General features: G+C 43.6%; 1 protein-coding gene across 1 annotated transcript; it reads left to right on the forward strand.

Annotated features, from left to right (window-relative positions):
- Positions 1–1,624: 1,624 nt before the first annotated feature.
- GFI1B (growth factor independent 1B transcriptional repressor) lies at positions 1,625–15,095 on the forward strand. The gene is made up of 7 exons (XM_035102216.3): positions 1,625–1,807; positions 7,595–7,726; positions 8,024–8,185; positions 9,243–9,493; positions 10,318–10,455; positions 11,566–11,731; positions 13,104–15,095. Exons 2-7 carry the CDS (start codon positions 7,606–7,608, stop codon positions 13,280–13,282), a joined length of 1,017 nt encoding a protein of 338 aa, XP_034958107.1. The 5' UTR covers positions 1,625–1,807; positions 7,595–7,605; the 3' UTR covers positions 13,283–15,095.
- The last annotated feature ends 3,001 nt before the right edge of the window (positions 15,096–18,096 follow it).

Genomic DNA, 18,096 nt, shown 5'->3' on the forward strand with positions numbered 1-18,096 from the left:
AAAGACCTACTAAGTTTATATTTTGGTATGAGCAAGTTCCCTGTGAAAGTACTCTTGCAGCCCACTTGCTATGAAAAGTTGGAATACCCTGTTCTAGAGCAAAGCAGCAGCTTTATCTTTTCAAGGCCCTGGGAGTGGGATATAGGAGTTTGTGGGAGCACCATTTAACTTATAGTTTGGGAGAGCTTTTCTTTGGCCCTCCTATATGTGTGGTTTTGTTCTTTTAAAATTGTACTGATGATCAGTCTGTTAGGCCACTTTATTGTACTCCATTCTGTATTTTGTTGTTTTAATATGTAGTTCACTGCTTTGGGGGACTTGTGGGGTGTTGAAAAGCAATATATGAATAAATTATCCTAGTAGTAGTAGTAAATCTACTATGTATTTTGGAAAGTCGTTTATTTGTCTGATGGCTATGCATGCAAACACCTCTTAAAAGATCACAAGCAAATTTGCACAATGGTCCTTGACACCGAGGATCATCTTTAAGTCTGTAAAGGTAAAGGTAAAGGGACCCCCGACCGTTAGGTCCAGTCGCGGACAACTCTGGAGTTGCGGCACTCATCTTGCTTTACTGGCCAAGGGAGCCGGCGTACAGCTTCCGGGTCATGTGGCCAGCATGGCAAAGCCGCTTCTGGCGAACCACAGCAGTGCACGGATACGCCGTTTACCTTCCCACCGGAGTGGTACCTATTTATCTACTTGCACCTTGCCGTGCTTTCGAACTGCTAGGTTGGCAGGAACAGGGACTGAGCAATGGGAGCCCCAAGCCATTACGGGGATTTGAACCGCAGACCTTCTGATCGGCAAGCTCTAGGCTCTGTGGTTTAACCCACAGCGTCTGTATTTAGATATAATTGGACACTTAGAGTGTTTCCCATTTAGAGGGTTCAAAGCATTTTACCCATCCCTCTTTCATAATTCCAGAACTTGTGAATATTCAATGAAACTGAATGTTAAACAGATAGCCATGACTAGGTTCTGCTTCCAGTCTTCTGAATATCAGTTGCTGGAAACCACAGGAGGGAAGAGTGCTCTTGTCCTGCTTGCAAGTTTCCTACAAGTTCCTCGCTGGCCACTGTGAGAAGAAGATGCTGTACTAGATGGGCCATTGGCCTGATCCAGCAGAGCTCTAGTTATGTTCTTATTATTTCAGTAACCTAACAGCTTTGCAAGGGCAGGGCGGTATTTTTGTAATTCCCCACATTGCCAGTTATGGAGTTGGGGGGGGGGGTCTGAGGAAATGGATGGATTTTGTAAAGCCACCCAATAAATTCATCATGACTGACATGAGTTTAGCATAAATGACCTAAGTGAAAAAATAGCAATATTACTTTTCCTACACAAAGCCCAGCGTGTTTTTCAGCCGTGTATGCTTGGGCAAATTATATTTTCCTTTGCCATTTCTAAAAAAAATCAGTATCTCGAAAGAACACTCTGCCAAATAAAAAATAAAAAGTCACCAACCGTCTGCGAAAGGGTGTCGCTTCTTGGACTTGAGCAACACAATATTCTCTTCAAGTTTATGAAGCCTGGGAGGTTTTGATAAGCAAATGCTGTCAAGGGGTTTAGTTCCTCATTGGCTGCCTGGTTCACCACCAGATTTTGACATGAGTAATCAGATTGAAAAATCAGGGAGGGGAATGAGGTAAAGTGAAGAACGGGAAACAGAGGAAGAAAGAGGGAGATGTATCTAACTTCAGCTGACAACAAGATTGTGGAAAAGTTATAGAGAAGGAAACTTCACTGTGAGGATCGTCCCTGAGGAAAGAAAACAAGTCTGCTTTCAGCCATTCTGCAATAACAGGTGATTTCCCCCCTTCATTATTAATAATAATAATTTTAAAAAGGATTGTATCCAAAGTTTTACTCAAAGTAGCCCCATAGCTGTCAAGTTCTCCCCTTTTTTAAAGGGAAATTCCCTTATGCTGAATAGGATTCCTCGCGAGAAAAGGGAAAACTTGACAGCTATGAGTAGCCCCCTGAAATTAACGGGCCTAAGTCATGTCCACATTTTTCAATGGATCTACTCTGAGGAGGACCAACACTGAGTAGGACCTACAGTTCACTTCTAAGAGCTAGGTTAAATCTTGTATTGACGTAACAGAAACCAAATCTTCTGAAAAGCTGTGCTAGAAGAGGGTCGCAGATAAAAGTTACTATATGGTGGGGGGTTTTAAGTTATGGGTGAGAGCTAATGTTGGTTCTACTCAGAGTGGACCCCATTGAAATCTATGGAATTAAGTAACTTGCAGTGTAATCTTAACCATGTCTTCTCAGAAAAAGAAAAAAAAGCCCTGCTGAGTTCAGTAGAGCCCTTGCATTGGATTCGGAAGCGGCAATTATTGCAAAAAGCCGCAGCCCAATTGCCGAGACCCTCTCAGCATACGACACCTCTGCTCAGAGACCTGCACTGGTTGTCAGTTTGATACCAGGCCAAGTTCAAGGTGTTGCCATTCAGTATATGTATAAAACTCAGAACAACTTGGAACCAGTTTACCTGCAAGATGACTTTACCCCATATATGCCCACTCAACCGCTTCGATCTGCAGAACTGGCCGTTACAGATGCCGCATAATACTTATTCCACACTTGTAGGAATTTGGTACTTTTGTGTGGCTGCACCCACACTTTGGAACACCCTGCCAGCTGACCTCAAGTAGGTGCCCTCACTGTACTCTAGAAAGAACCTGCATTAAAACATTTTTGTTTGGGCAAGCCTATTCAGACATGTAGAAAGCTGGCATGTATCTTAATCTAGGTGGGTGTTGTTGTTTTTTAGCTTAACCTGTTTTTAACATAATCTCTTTTTTAACTGGTATTTATATTATTTTATACTTTTTCTAAACTGTTTTGAGATATTATTACAATCAAGAGGTGTGTAAATCTTGTGACAAATACCAAATTCAGTGAGGCTGACTCCCAGGTAAGTGGGGTTACTCTACAATTCTATGATTCTATAATTATACACTGGGTTAAATCTACCTTCAATCCTACTCAAGAGGGAGACCTATTGACATTAATGGACACAACTTATGTAGGTAACTCTGAGGAGGACTTAGTAGGTTCCAAGCCATAGATTTCAATGGGTCCGCCCTGTGTACAGAATTGGTGTAGTATAGAGTTTCAGACTAGAACCTGGGAGAGACCAGGGTTCAAATCCCAACTTAGCCATTAAGCTCAATAGGTGTGACCTTGGGTCAGTCACTGCCTCCCAGCCTAACCTACCTCACAGGGTTGTTGTGGGGATTAAATTAAGAGCCGGAGAAGAACTGTGTAGGCTACCTTGAGCAAATTGGAGAAAAAGATGGGATATACAGTAAATGCAATAAAATTAGTTGGGACTTTGCTCAACTGTCCCAAGATGTTTCTGGCCAGGGATAAGCCTTGTTAGCACAGGAGAAATAAGGTTGATTCTTCATTTAAACAAATAACCTAATATCCCTGAGTTTTACTGCTTGGGAAAAACCATTAAATAACAAAATAATTAATGGAAAGCATTGCAAGGAGTTGGACTTGATGTACCCTTGGTCCAGTCCAACTCTATAATTCTATGATTTTATAAACCATACTATGGAATTATTGGGAAACTATGATGGACTGCTAGAATGGTACTGGGAAGAACAACCCCTTTTGACAGTCTCAGGAAAGCAGGTGAAGAATTGCAACCCTAACCTATTGTAAAGAAATTTGGAAGAGAATTGAGGCTGCACTCCTTTAGTCAATAGCTGTGAGTAATCCCCACTGAACAGTTTTCAGTCAGAGGATTTCAGTGCAAAACGAAAAGGTCTCTTTCTGCTCATTTTATATTGGTTATAAATTATATTTTCAGGTTTTGGTTTGTGCATACTGCTTTTCAGTTGTGGTTTTGTGCATACTGCTTTTAAAACCATTTTAGTTTTAAATATTTTTAAAAACTTTTTTATGATGTGACTGTAAATAGCTTTGAGACATATGTGTGAAAGGCAACCCAATAATAATAATAAGAATAATAATAGTTCTCAAACTTTTTTTATCTGGGCCATACTTTCAGAATAAATATTTGTTCACGACACACCTTTTTATTATTGATAAGAAATACAATGGAAAACAAACAAACAAACAAAAACTCCTGATTTATAACGTAGATAACATTGATTTATAACAACGTAGAACACTGGCCCTGTTACAGATGCCGCATAATACTTATTCCACACTTGTAGGAATTCGGTACTTTTGTGTGGGTGCAGCCCAGATGCGGCACCCAGAAAGTATAAAACAATGCAGCTACATAAGAACATGAATCATTTCCAAAATATAATTATAAATGAGCCTCTTACATATGTACCTTTGTATGTATACAAACTCAATGAGAGGTATGAGCTTGCCGTATCTCATTCTGAAGAAATAGCTATCCATATTCTGCAATTAAAAAGTTATTTTGATACAATACTATACTACACTACACTGAAATGTTTAAATGTTTCTTCGATTGTTCTTGAATCTTCCCAGCACACTAGCTCTCTTCTCCTGCCAAATCAAGACTTAGCAACACTAAATTTTGTTGCTTATCATACCATAGATGATCTCCTGTCACAGATAAATTCTCAATTATGTGCTATGATATTGTAGTATCTTTTCTCTCTCAAAAAACCACACTCGCCCACAATCTGTGCTCCTTGTCTTTCTCACACTTTGGGTGGGGAACAGCCAGAATTGTGAATTGCTAGGCCAATTGCTAGACAGGGCGAGAATGTGCCTTTGAGTGCCATGTCTCAGCCTAACCTACCTGACCGGGTTGTTGAGAGGATATAATGGAAGAAGGGGTTGGGGGAAGAAACAACCATGTACACCACATTGAGATCCTTGGATGAAAGATGAGCTATAATATTTAAACACACACACACACACCAAATACAAGCCAACAAAAATTAACCATATTGGGGGCTGTTTCAAAATGTAGGGCTGTATCCAATGTTAATTCCACTCAGAGTAAACCTATGGAAATTAATGGACATGACTGATTTAGGTCTATTCATTCCAGTGGGTCTACTCTGAGTAGAATGCATATTCACACCCAGCGGCGTAGCTAGCCGCCTGGCTGCCCGGGGCGGCAAACGCGAAGGCACCCCGCCGCGGGGCTGGGTGTCCAACGTGTGCATGCATCACACACGTGTCACGGCACGTGGCGCATGCGCACACAGGAGGAGGCATGCGATGCGGTGACGTGACAAACCCCACGAGCAAGCCACGGAGTGAGGCAGTCTCGCTTATGTCAAGGCTTCTCCTCCATGGCGGTGGCGGCTTCGCGTGGCAGTGGCATCGGCGGCCATCAGAGGTGGTCAGCCCCATACAGCCTGCTGCCCCCCGCCCAGCCTGCTGTCCGGGGCGGTGTGCCCCCCCCCAATTACTACGCCACTGTTCACACCATACATTGCCAAATTAAGCAGTCATGGATTCTGGGAGCCGGAGTTTGTTAACTTTCTACTAGGAGACCCCATTTCCTGTCCCAGAGCTACCGTTCCCAACCCCTCTTCCTAGGAAATTATTGAAATTTTAGGTCTGAGGGGGGAATACAGGCCTCTGTCAGAGTATAACAAACTGCAGCTTCCAGCATTTTGGGGGAGAAGCCATGAGTGTCTGAACTGGTGTAAAAGTGCTTTCAATGTACAATGTGAACGATGTCTACGTTGGCTACAATCCATATTGACCCAAGGGCAGTTAAAATATCTTTACAGTTAAACAGACCTGGGAGACAGGAGTGGTGGGAGCAGAGAATCTTGAGAGCCTGGATTGAGTACATATTCCCCAAGGCAAAATATAACATTTGTTTGTACGGTTACTGAACGGAGCAATTGGAGGAGAAAATGCAAAACAACCATGCAAATGAGAGACTACTTGATTGCCTTCCAGTATGTTACCCTGAGGTTCTTCCATGGATTATGTTACTTATCACAAGGCAGCGGGTGGAGGGGGCGAGAAGAGATTTGCTTGCGCATATTTTATGAAGTATGTGGGAAATAAGAGCTATGCAGTGTCCAGGGAGGACTTTTGGCACTCCAGAAAAGAGGGCACAGATTTGTATAAACTTTGCATATGGCTAATGTATATGTACGGATGCAAAATTAGAAATAATTCCTGAAGTTTTCAATAGACAATCATCTCTTGTGCCTAAATTTGTGGCCGATGTACTGTTATTTGGCTCTTTGCACAGAGATTCCTCTAAAGAATTAATCACTCCCTTAGTAATGAATCTCAATCAGGGCACTATTCTGTGACTTTTCTCAAAAAGGATGTTGCAGAGTTGGAAAAGGTTCAGGAAGGGCACTCCTCTGTGAGGAAATATTGCAGCGATTGGGACTCTCTAGTTTGGAGAAAAGGCGAGTAACAGGTGACACGATAAAAGTTTATAAAAATATGCATGGCAAGGAGAAAGTGGACAGAAAAAGGTTTTTCTCTCTCTCTGCTGAATGTTGGCGGATTCAGAAGAGATAAAAAGAAAGTCCTTCATGCAGTGCATAGTTAGACTATAAAACTTGCTCCCACAGAAGGCAGAGGTGGGCATTCACTTGGATGGCTGCCCTGTCGAATGCCCTCCCATCAGATGTCAAGGAAATAAGCAACTACCCTACTTTTAAAAGACATCTGAAGGCAGCCCTGCTTAGGGAAGTTTTTAATGTTTAATACTGTATTGGTGTTTTTTTTTTAACATTTGATTGGGAGCTGCCCAGAGTGCCTAGGGAAACCCAGACAGATGGGCGGGGTATAAATAATAAATTATTTATTTATTTATTTATTTTATTATTAAACAACGAGCACAAGACTAGCCACAGTGGCTATGTTCTACTGCCTCTGTCAGAGCCATCATGCCTCTGAATAAAAGTTACTGGGAATCAATTGCAGGAGAGGAAAGTGCTATTGCACACATGTTCAAGTTGCAGGCTTGCATTGTCCCTAGGCTAGTTGTTTTCCCAGGGTTGGTTTTTCATGAGTTCAGGTTGAGCAGATGGGAGGAAACATTAGTAGTAGTAGTACCGTAGTAGCAGCAGCAAATAAAATTTGCATAACATTATGGAATGCATCAGGGACCACTTGTGTCACCCACTGCCGTTTATCCACACATGTGATTTTTATTATGATCAGTGCTTTTTTTCTGGGGGAGACACAGCGGCACCATACCTCTAAGCATTTTGTGAATCTTAGTTTGGCCTCATTGAGGGGCAGTATTCCAAAATGAGTAGGAAAATGAGAGTACCCCTAAACTTTTTTAAAGAAAAAAACACTGATGTTGTTGTTGTTGTTGTTGTTGTTGATGATGATGATGATACAGTCATACCTCGGGTCACGTACGCTTTGGGTTGCGTACTTTTTGGGTTACGTACTTGGCGAACCCGGAAGCGTTTTCTTCCGGGTTCACCGTGCGAGCATATGCAGAAGCGTTCTGCGCAGAAGCGCGCTTTCGCGGTTGTTCGGGTTACGTACTGCAACCCAGAATGAATCAGGTATGTAATCCGAGGTACCACTGTAATAATAATAATAATAATAATAATAATAATAATAATAATAATAATGTGTAATTCTGGTTTTACAATCTTTCTGGATCTGTTCTCTCCAGGTGAACAGGAAATGCCAAGGTCTTTCTTAGTGAAGAGTAAGAAGGCACACTCTTATCACCAGTACCGAGTTGTGGATGACGGTCTCCTGGTGCCGAAATGGGACCCAGCAACAGTTGTGCCCTCCACTGCAGGTGGGTCAGACAACTCTGGGTCATCTAGGAACCACGCTGGTTACGCAAAAGCCTCCAATGTTTAATCATAGTGACACTATATTTATTTGTTTGATTTGTGGATCACCTAATAATAATAATAATAATAATAATAATAATAATAGTAACAGTACTAACAATAATTAATATTTATATGGCACCCATCTGACTGGGTTGTGCCAGCTGCTAAGGATTGTAGCTTAGCAGCAGAGCATCCACTTCCCATGCAGATGGTCTCGAGTTTAATAAATAAAACTATTGCCTGCATTCTGATCACAGTTATTCACGGCCACAACATCCCCAAGGAGAGCGAGGCCCTCAGCACTGGTTGCCCACAATGCCCTGCTCCAAAAGATGGAAATGGGCCCAAAGGAGTCAAAGAAGAGTATGTCCTCCCTACCCACAGTATGACCAGAACAGGGTCAGGGCCTCCAATATCAGGTGAGCAGGCTGGGTAAGAATCAGTGGTCTTCTTCTGTTTAAAATAATGTGTGTGTGTGTGTGTGTGTGTGTGTGTGTGTGTAAAGGGGGGGGCTCCCAGGGCAGCAGCCAGATCACTATTTAAAAAGACACAGCACAAAAGGAAAACTGATTGGGAAGAGGAAATAACCAAGCTCAGGATCAAGTTCCCAGTTCAGCTTGGGTGGAAAGGTCTGAGAAGAGAAAGTGCTGAACTTGCTGGATAGAGTGTCCCTGTGCCCCTTGTCTTCCCTATCGTATGTAAGTCCAGGGTGCAGCTTCCAATATTCACATACAGTACTTAGGCTGTGGTCCTGTACTCACTTGCCTGGGAGAAAGCCCCACTGAGCTGGAAACCCTGGGGGTCAAAATGAAACAGTGCATGTGATGCTCTGTTTAGCTGCACATCAGCATTGCCCAGTGGTCAAATTTGCACCATTGCTTTTAGGATTTGTAGGAAGAAGTATTGATGGGAAAATGAGTTTAAAACAGTCTTTCTGTCCTGCTGATTTAAACCCTTGTTTTGTACCTCAAGTGTTTTCCCCTGGCTGGAATATGCCCTTGTTTGCCTCGGTGGAGGATGGAGAGGGTGTGTGTGCTTCTTTGCATCTACAAAGATAAAATTTACATGTATGCAGTGCTTATTTTCTAAAAATAATGATGTTTAGAGGCACTTTCATTTTGACTCAAGAAAACCACCATTTTATAGTTCAAATCAACCATCAGGGGCTGTGGGGAGTAAATACAGTAAATGAACAAAAGTACAAAGATTCACAATATGTTTAGGGGTATGCGTACCCCTGCGTACCCCCAGGAAAAAAGCACTGCACGTATGGCTCCATCCACTTTTGCCTCAGGCCATGCTTGCCACTGGCATGTGGCCCTGGGAAGGTTGCCTAGAAGGGAATGTGGCCCCGGGAAGATTGCCTAGAAGGGAATGTGGCCCTAGGGCTGAAAAATGCTCCCCACAGCCCTTGATGGTTCAAAAAAAGTAAATTACAAGCAGGCTGATAATCTGATTCATCCTATTTCACCTCAGAGATGCCTGTCCAAGCTCTGAAATCCAAAGACAGTGGCTCAGTTGAAAGTGTGGCCACCTTTTACAAGCCCAATTTTGCTTGGAGTGCCTTCCGTCCTCCATACAGCTACAGGCCAATCTCTTCTACCCTTCTGGAACATTCCGTTAGCCTGTATGAGAGCCACCTCCTCCCAGCCTCAGAGCCACCCCTTGACTACAGCCTGAGATTCTCACCGGACATGGAGACATACCACTGTGTGATCTGTAGCAAGGTGAGTTCCCCGTGGACCACAGGTGAGAAATCCGTGGCCCTTCTGATGTTGGATTACAACTTCCATCATCCTTGGCCATACCTGCTGGGGCTGATGGGAGTTTATTTAAATATTTTTTCCCACCATTTGGCCAAGAGAGGCTCCCACGGAGGCTTAATGACCATTTGTCTAAAAAGACATGACACAAAAGGAAAATGAATTGGGAAGAATGAGGAAACAACCAAGCTCAGGATCACATTTCCAGGTTCCCAGCTCATCTAATGACCATCTGGGCTAGAAAGGTCTGAAGCTGGGCATTTGGAAGGCCAAAAGTTCCCCATCTTGATGTAAGAAAAGGCATTCCCCTCTCTCATGAGAAAACAAATATAAGGGCCTATTTCATTGTAAGGAGATAATTCCACAAGGGGTTGTTGTTGTTGTTGTTGTTGTTACATCATTGAAACAAATTGCTCATTTACCAATCTACAGGCTGACTAGATAAGAAGCAAACAGGCAGCATAGTCTCCATGGACCCAGCTGCCATGATAACCTAGAATGGATGAAGCATAATTCATGCTGCTGAATGGCTAAAAATATATTTTTTTTTAAATTGCAGGTGCATAGGAGGTCTAATCTAGAGTGGGAACTTGGTATGGTGGATGGAAAAGGGCTTTAACATTTTGTCTCCTGCTACCGGCTAATGAGACTTGTTGTCCAAAACATCAGTGGGGGTGGGGCTGGAACCATGTTGGGGAAAGCCTGCTCCATGAGAAGGAGAGGTGGAAAAGCAGAACATGAGACAGACTGAACTGCCACAGTTCTAAAAACATCTCTTTGCCTCTCAGATATTTTCTACCCCCCATGGTCTGGAGGTCCATGTCCGACGATCCCACAGCGGCACACGACCCTTTGCTTGTGACATCTGCGGCAAAACGTTTGGGCACGCTGTGAGTCTGGAGCAACACGCCAACATTCACTCTCAGGTCAGGAGTGAAAGGAGGCAGTGATATCCATCCTGTCCCGTGTCTCTCACAATCAGATCTGTTTCCATTCTGCTACTGTTCGGCTTCCATGAAAACCTAGAACATAAGAACACAATAATCCCCTGTTGGATCAGGCCAATAGCCCATCTAGTTCAGCATCCTTTTCTTACAGTGGCTAACCATAGACCCCAGTGGTAAGCCCACAAGCAGGATACAAGCACAAAAGCCAGTGTGGTGTAGTGGTTAAGAGCAGTGGTCTTGTAATCTGGGGAACCGGGTTCGCATCTCCGCTCCTCCACATGCAGCTGCTGGGTCACCTTGGGCTAGTCACACTTCTTTGAAGTCTCTCAGTCCCACCCACCTCACAGAGTGTTTGTTGTGGGGGAGGAAAGGAAAGGAGAATGTTAGCTTTGAGACTCCTGCGGGTAGTGATAAAGCGGGATATCAAATCCAAACTCTTCTTCTTCTTCTTCTTCTTCTTCTTCTTCTTCTTCTTCTTCTTCTTCTTCTTCTTCTTCTTCTTCTTCTTCTTCTTCTTCTTCCCCTCCTGTGGTTTCTAGCAATTGGTATTCAGAAGCAGTGCTACCTCCAACTGCAGAGGCAAAGCATAGCCATCATGGCTAGTAGTAATCAACAGCCTTATCCTTCATGAATTTATCCAGACCTCTTTTAAAGCCATCTAGGTTGGTGGCCATCTCTACCTCCTGTGGGAGCAAATTCCATAGTTTAACTATGAGCTGTGCGAATAAGTTCTTCCTTTTTTTCTGTCCTGAACATTAAACCTCTATCATGTCACCTCTTCCCTGCCTTTTCTCTAAACTAAAAAGTTCCAAATGCAAAAAGTACCTACATTGTTGTTCTCTCGCTAGTCACTATTCACTGAAACAAACAAAATTAATTATGTCATTAGTTATGTGATCAATTTCAACCTGAGGAAAACCTGGACGACAATACTGGAAATAACATAAACATTTACTTAGGTTTTGCAGACTAAAACAACCCCAACAATAGCTGCTTGTATTCACTTGCATGATTTCCAGGGTTGGTGTTTCCCATCTCTGGACAACTGGCCTGACTTTTGGTCTCGATTTCTTGATCTTGTTGTTACAGGAGAAAAGCTTTGCATGCAAAATGTGTGGGAAGACTTTCAAACGCTCTTCCACCCTCTCCACCCACTTGCTGATCCACTCAGACACAAGGCCGTACCCCTGCCAGTACTGTGGGAAACGCTTCCACCAGAAGTCAGACATGAAAAAGCACACCTACATCCACACAGGTGAGAGGAGGAGTTGCCTCTCTGCTGGTGGGATGGGGAGATGCTGGTTCAGCCTATTTCACTCATGTGTCTATTGCAGCATGTGTCTCCTGCACATGCAGGTGAAATACTTGTTTTTTTACTTGTTTATTATTACATAAATAGACCCACCTTTCCTCCAAGGAGCTCAAAGTGGCATTCATAGTTTCTCCCCTCCCCAGTTTATGTTCACAACAACCCTGCAAGGTAGGTTTGGGTTGAGACAAAGTAATAGATGACCCAGTGAGCTTCATGGTGAAGTTGGGATTTGAACACACTTCAACAGGTACTGGAAGGCACATTGGAGCCCCCGGGTGCCATGTTGGTGACCTAATGGATACTGAGGGCCTTCTGGTGGTTCCCTCGTTGTAAGAAGCCAAGTTGCAGGGAACCAGGCAGAGGGCCTTCTTGGTAGTGGTGCCTGCCCTGTGGAACGCCCTCCCATCTGATGTCAAAGAGAAAAACAGCTACCAGATTTTTAGAAGACATCTGAAGGCAGCCCTATTTAGGGAGGCTTTTAATGTTTAATTGATTATTTTATTTTATTTTTCTGTTGGAAGCCGCCCAGAGTGGCTGGAGAAACCCAGCCAGATGGGCAGGGTATAAATAAATAAATAAATAAAATATAATAAGTCCTTTTGACCTCCTTTCTTTGCCATCCAGGAGAGAAGCCAGTTTGGTCTCCCCCTTGCCTTAATAGTAGTAGTAGTAGTAATAATAATAATAATTTATACCCTGCCCTCCCTGGCCAAGACCGGGCTCAGGGTGGCTAACATCAGGTATAAAAACAATTGATTAAAATACAACTTAAAACAGGATTAAAATACAACGATCCATCACAAAAGGAAAAGGAAAGAGGGGGAGGGGATCAGGCTGATTCCAAGCCAAAGGCCAGGCAGAACAACTCTGTCTTACAAGCCTGGCAGAAAGAAATCAGATCCCGCAGGGCCCTGGTCTCATGAGACAGAACGTTCCACCAGGCCGGAGCCAGTGTTGAAAAGGCCCTGGCCCTGGTTGAGGCTAATCTGACTTCCTTAGGGCCTGGGACCTCTAGAGTGTTGCTATTTATGGCCTTGAAGTTATTCCTGGCATGTAAGAACAACAGGCTTCCCAGGGGCCCTGTAGTGGTTCACCAAACCTCTTAGGCCAGTGGGCACCTTTGGAGTTTTGGGAGTGTCCTTGTCAAAAATAATTTTATCCATTATACCTATATTCCAAGGTAAATAATACCAAGCATCCAGTGTAAGACTTTGGGCTCGTTTCCTTTGAGTTACAATTACTATTCGAGCTGCTAAGATCATACGACTAATTAGAGCTGCTGATATATTTTTAACTTCTCCTCTTTGCCTTCCAGGGGAGAAGCCACACAAATGCCAGGTCTGTGGCAAAGCCTTCAGCCAGAGCTCCAACCTCATTACGCACAGCCGCAAGCACACTGGGTTCAAGCCGTTTAGCTGTGAGCTCTGCGGCAAGGGCTTCCAGCGCAAGGTGGATCTGCGGCGACACCGGGAGAGTCAGCATAGCCTCAAGTGAGGAGGAGAGCAGCCTTCTGAGTTCAGCTAAGGGGAGATGGTTGGCATCAGGAGAGATCCTTGTGGAGAGAGGAGAGTGAGCCCAAGATGAATTTCCTCCTGTCCTCCTGGACTACATCAAGAGAGAGAGAGAATGAAGGAGCACAAGGAAGAGCAGCATTGTTCTCCTCCAGAGAGCCCATTGCTTAGGCTCAGTTTTCCCCACCTGTAGATTTTCTTCTCCTTCAAGGGAGGCTAGTCAATGGAGACAGAACTGAGCTAGGCAGCTCAACAGCCTGACTTGGTTTGAGGCCCCCTCTGCACTGTACATTTAAAGCTGTCTCATACCACAGCTTCTAGGAAACTGTCATTTGCTAAGGAGGTTGAGAGTAATTTTGAGACTCCCCATTCCTTTCACAGAACTACAATTCCCAGAGTTCCCCTGGAAGGCAGATGAGCTGTTAAAGCACTCTGGGAATTCTCCCCCCCCCCAAAGAATCCTGGAAAGTGTGGTTTGGTAAGGGTGCATAGTAGTTAGGAGGCTCCCCTATTCCCTCAACAGAGCAACAATTCCCAAAGTTAAGAGGGATTGGTTGCTCAACCATTCTGGAAACTGTAGCTCTGGGAAGGGAAAATGGATCTCTTACACCCTTAACAAGCTACAGTTCCCATAATTTCTTTGGAGAGGCTATGAAAGTTGAAAGCTGTATGAAACAGCTTTAAATGTACAGTGCAAATGGAGCCTAAGTCTGTTCCATATAATCTGCCTGCAAAACAAGTTTTCTGTCACTGAGCTAAGGCCCTTCTGGGATATTTTTTTTAATCTGCTGAACTGTCATGGCTTCCTCCAAAGAATGCTAGGAAATGTAGGTTACTGAGAGTAGGACATTTTCTACTAGTCTTCCCCAACACGACTACAGTGCCCATGATGCCCTAGGGAGAAGGAACAACATCTAAAACCACTTTAAGCATGGAACACTGGTATGCTGCATAAAGAAGATTTGCAAAGAAGAAGAAGAGCATAATGGCTAAGCTTGAGCCCCACCCTGTTGCCCCCCCCCCTGGCAAAACCTCATCTGCCTTCTCAGAGAACACTGTCAATATGTATTTTTGCTTATCTTATTGTATATACTGTTCTGAATGAATCATGCATTAGATTCTCTCTGCCACCCCTGGTGTTTTTTAGCAAAGATGCCTTGCACAGCACCTATGAACACACTGTTACTGGAGCACAAACCTTAGCGTTGAGGTTCTCTGCTCTCTGTTTTGGAGTATTCAGACACCCCCAACTCCCCATGTCACTAATATAATTATCATGTGTTTATTTGTACTCCACTTTCCCACAAAATTGTGCCCAAGGTAGATCACAACATACCAACTGAACAAGTATAAAAATTCAAAATATATATATTAGAAACAACCTATGAGATCGTCTTATCACGTGTCCACTTGAATGCTTCGATCAGTGGAATTGCCACTATTACAGGTGCCACATGATACCCATTCCACATTTCTAATAAATCTTTTACTCTGGAAGCACCTATGCTTCGGAGCTCTGCCTATTGATACCAGGCAAGCACCTGCACTGTACTCTCTTTTGGCACCTGTGAGAAACGATGTTTAGACAAGTCCACCTGGATGTTTAGAAATATGATGCGAGATTTAATCTGTTTTTAGTCGATTGTTATTTTAACCTTTTGAGTGTCTTAAATTATTTTCTTAGTGATAATTCTATTGTTTTATCCGTTTTTGTAAACTGCTTTGAGGTTGTTGTTGTTTTTATAAGTGGTGTATAAACTTTATGAACTAAATACGTATCAATAAATGCATTTTTCAAAAAAATCAATGCTTTTTTAATAAAAAAAACCAACCATACAAGTTTGTACAAAATAATACAGACAAACCAACCTACTAAACAGCTTAGAATTAAAACAGGAGAGAGAATAACGCCTAACACAGAAGTAAAAAGTATGGAAATCAACCACATGGTGCATTGATTTCCTAGAGTTTGGACCGAAAACTCAATATTCAAACTTCCAGGAGCCTTACCCTGTCTCTCTCTTGGGGTACTGCAGATACTCCCAAATTAGTTCTCAGGGTGAGGTGCCAACTTGAATAAAATAATGGGGGTGGCAGGGAAGCCCCGCACCGCAAAATTGATCACAAGTCGTACACGCACAAACCATGGCCTATCGTCTTTGGGGGGGGGCTGGCCCCCTCAAATAATTTATGGGAGGCGAAGGGACCTCGGCCCCTAGGAGTTGGCTCCTATTATCTTTACTCTCACTCCACACAGAGGCCAATAACATACCCTCCAACATTTATCTGAAGAAAATGGGGATGTCCTACTGTGTTGCGCCAGCCACTCTAGCTGGCTTCCCACATATATAAAAATATCCTACCATATCCTCCAACATCTGTCTGATGAAAATAGGGACGTCCTAATGAAAAACAGAACATTCCAGGATCAAGTCAGAAACCAGATGGCTTCTGTACATTTGGGTCCCTCTCTGGAAAATTGGGGCAGTTGGAGGGTCTGCAATCACGTTTATACCACATTCTTCTACCAAACAGCATACATTCACGTGAGCTGGGGAGTAAACAGACTTTCTCTCAGATAAGGGTAAGAGGAGATAAATATACCTTTCAAAGATAGTGTTTTATAAATAGAAATAAATGACTATCTCTAGTAAAGGAGTGGGGAATCTGTAGTCCTATGGGGCAGGTCACCCCATTTGTCCTTGTGAGGCAAGCTGTTGTAAACAAAATCTGGCATTTTTCCCTTATGGGGTATCCAAGAGCCCATATAAAGTGGGTTCCTTATCAGTAGGAGAAAATAACAGAGGCCAATCAGAGAAAATTGAGAAGCAAAGCAGCTATTAAGCCTGATCTTTGTTAAACTGTTGCAACAAGGTCCTCACTCACCACAAGCAGGAAAGAGGAGGAACCCAGAACAAAGCTGTGCCTGCCCTTATATAGACATTTTAAATTGCCCACCTTCAAACTCCAGACCACCCCCAGAAACATCATACATACATCACAGAAGGGGTGGTCTAAAACAGAATCATGAGTGCATTGTTTATCTCCTGTCTGGCAAGTTACCTGATTGCATTATCTGGGTTTTGGCCACTCTTTTGTTATTAAAAGGTAAAGTGACCCCTGACCATTAGGTCCAGTCGCGGACATATCTGGGTTTGTGGTGCTCATCTCGCTTTATTGGCTGAGGGAGCCGGCGTACAGCTTCCGGGTCATGTCTAAGCCGCTTCTGGGGAACCAGAGCAGCACACAGAAAAGCCGTTTACCTTCCCGCTGGAGCGGTACATATTTATCTACTTGCACTTTGATGTGCTTTCGAACTGCTAGGTTGGCAGGAGCGGGGACCGACTGAACAATGGGAGCTCACCCCATCGCAGGGATTCAAACTGTCAACCTTCTGATAGGCAAGCCCTGGGCTCTGTGGTTTAACCCACAGTGCCACTGACCTTAAATTCTTATAACAAAGCTGAGAGAACACCTGAGAGGCATGACTTGGGTATGAGGGTGTGCCCTGCCTGGGGACAGCCTCATGGGTCAGAGGGAGAGGCCTGGACTTGGGTGTTTTAAAACAGAAGTCATGACTCCCTAAGTTTTCTTGCTGCCACTCAAAATGAGTTAGAATGGAAAAAGAGGCTGGGGGAATAAAAACAGGAAGAGGTGGGGAGGGAGAATGTTTCAGGATACACAGATTCAAAAGCAGGGCTATGTAATTCAGCCTCATGGCTAGCCAGGTAATGTAAATAACTGATAGTGATGGAAATGTCATTGACACAAGGCCTTTTGTTTCCCAAGATAGGGAGAGAAGCCAGGTGTCTGATTTGCTTTTTATGGATAATGTATTTACAGATTTACCTGGGGTTTGCAAGGCCATTGCAGTTACATCTACAAAAAGCTTTCTGGGATGTTGGGGAAGGGCTGCAGCTCAGCAACAGTATCGTACTTTCAGCACAGAAGTCCCAGGTTCAACCAGATTCAATCCTGACAGCCGCTGCCTGTCAGTACAGACAGTACCAAGCTAGACGGACCCAATGCTTTGACTCTGTAAAAAGCAGCTTCCTGTGTTCCTATTTCAATCAGCCTTTAATTCAGAACCATGAGGCCTGGAACCTTAGCTCAGTTTAGGGGAAGGGCTGTTGTGCAGTGGTAGAGCACCTGCTTTTCATGCAGAAGGTCCCAGGTTTAATCCCTAGCATCTCCAGGTAGGGCTGGGAATGCCCCCTGTCTGAAATCGTGGAGAGCTCCTGCCAGTCAGTGCAGACAATACTGAAGTAAGATTGCACTGCACAGAACTTTGTAGGTCATATCTGACCCAGAGGCTGTCATCTGAGGACCCTTGACTTCTAAGAAGCACCCTTCAAGTTTATTGGCCACATCTGCCTTGTATTCCCATCACTTCCTATGTTCCTGATGAGAATACAAGGAGAATGTGGCTGATGAATGTAACAGGAGTGGGGAGCCTCAGGCAAATATCTGTTGTTTCAGAGAGTAAATATCTGTTAACTTCTCCCTTGAAATGTATCCTTGTGAAAAATAACTGAGTTTAGTCACGGGGCGGGAGAGAATTGTCACATCAAGTGGTTTGTGTGTGTTTATGCTGTTGGAGAAGGAAAATTATGCTTCCTTTAACATTTCTCTACAGTGGTGCCTCGCTTAACGAATGCCCTGCTTAACGAAATTTCCGCTTAACGAAAGGTTTTTTCTAGCAGAGGTTGCCTCGCTAGATGAATTCGTTTTATGAAAAATTCGTCTAGCGAATTGCGGTTTCCCATAGGAATGCATTGAAATTCAATTAATGTGTTC

This window comes from Zootoca vivipara, chromosome Z2 (assembly GCF_965207765.1).
Source record: "Zootoca vivipara chromosome Z2, rZooViv2.hap1.1, whole genome shotgun sequence".
Lineage (NCBI taxonomy): Eukaryota > Metazoa > Chordata > Lepidosauria > Squamata > Lacertidae > Zootoca > Zootoca vivipara.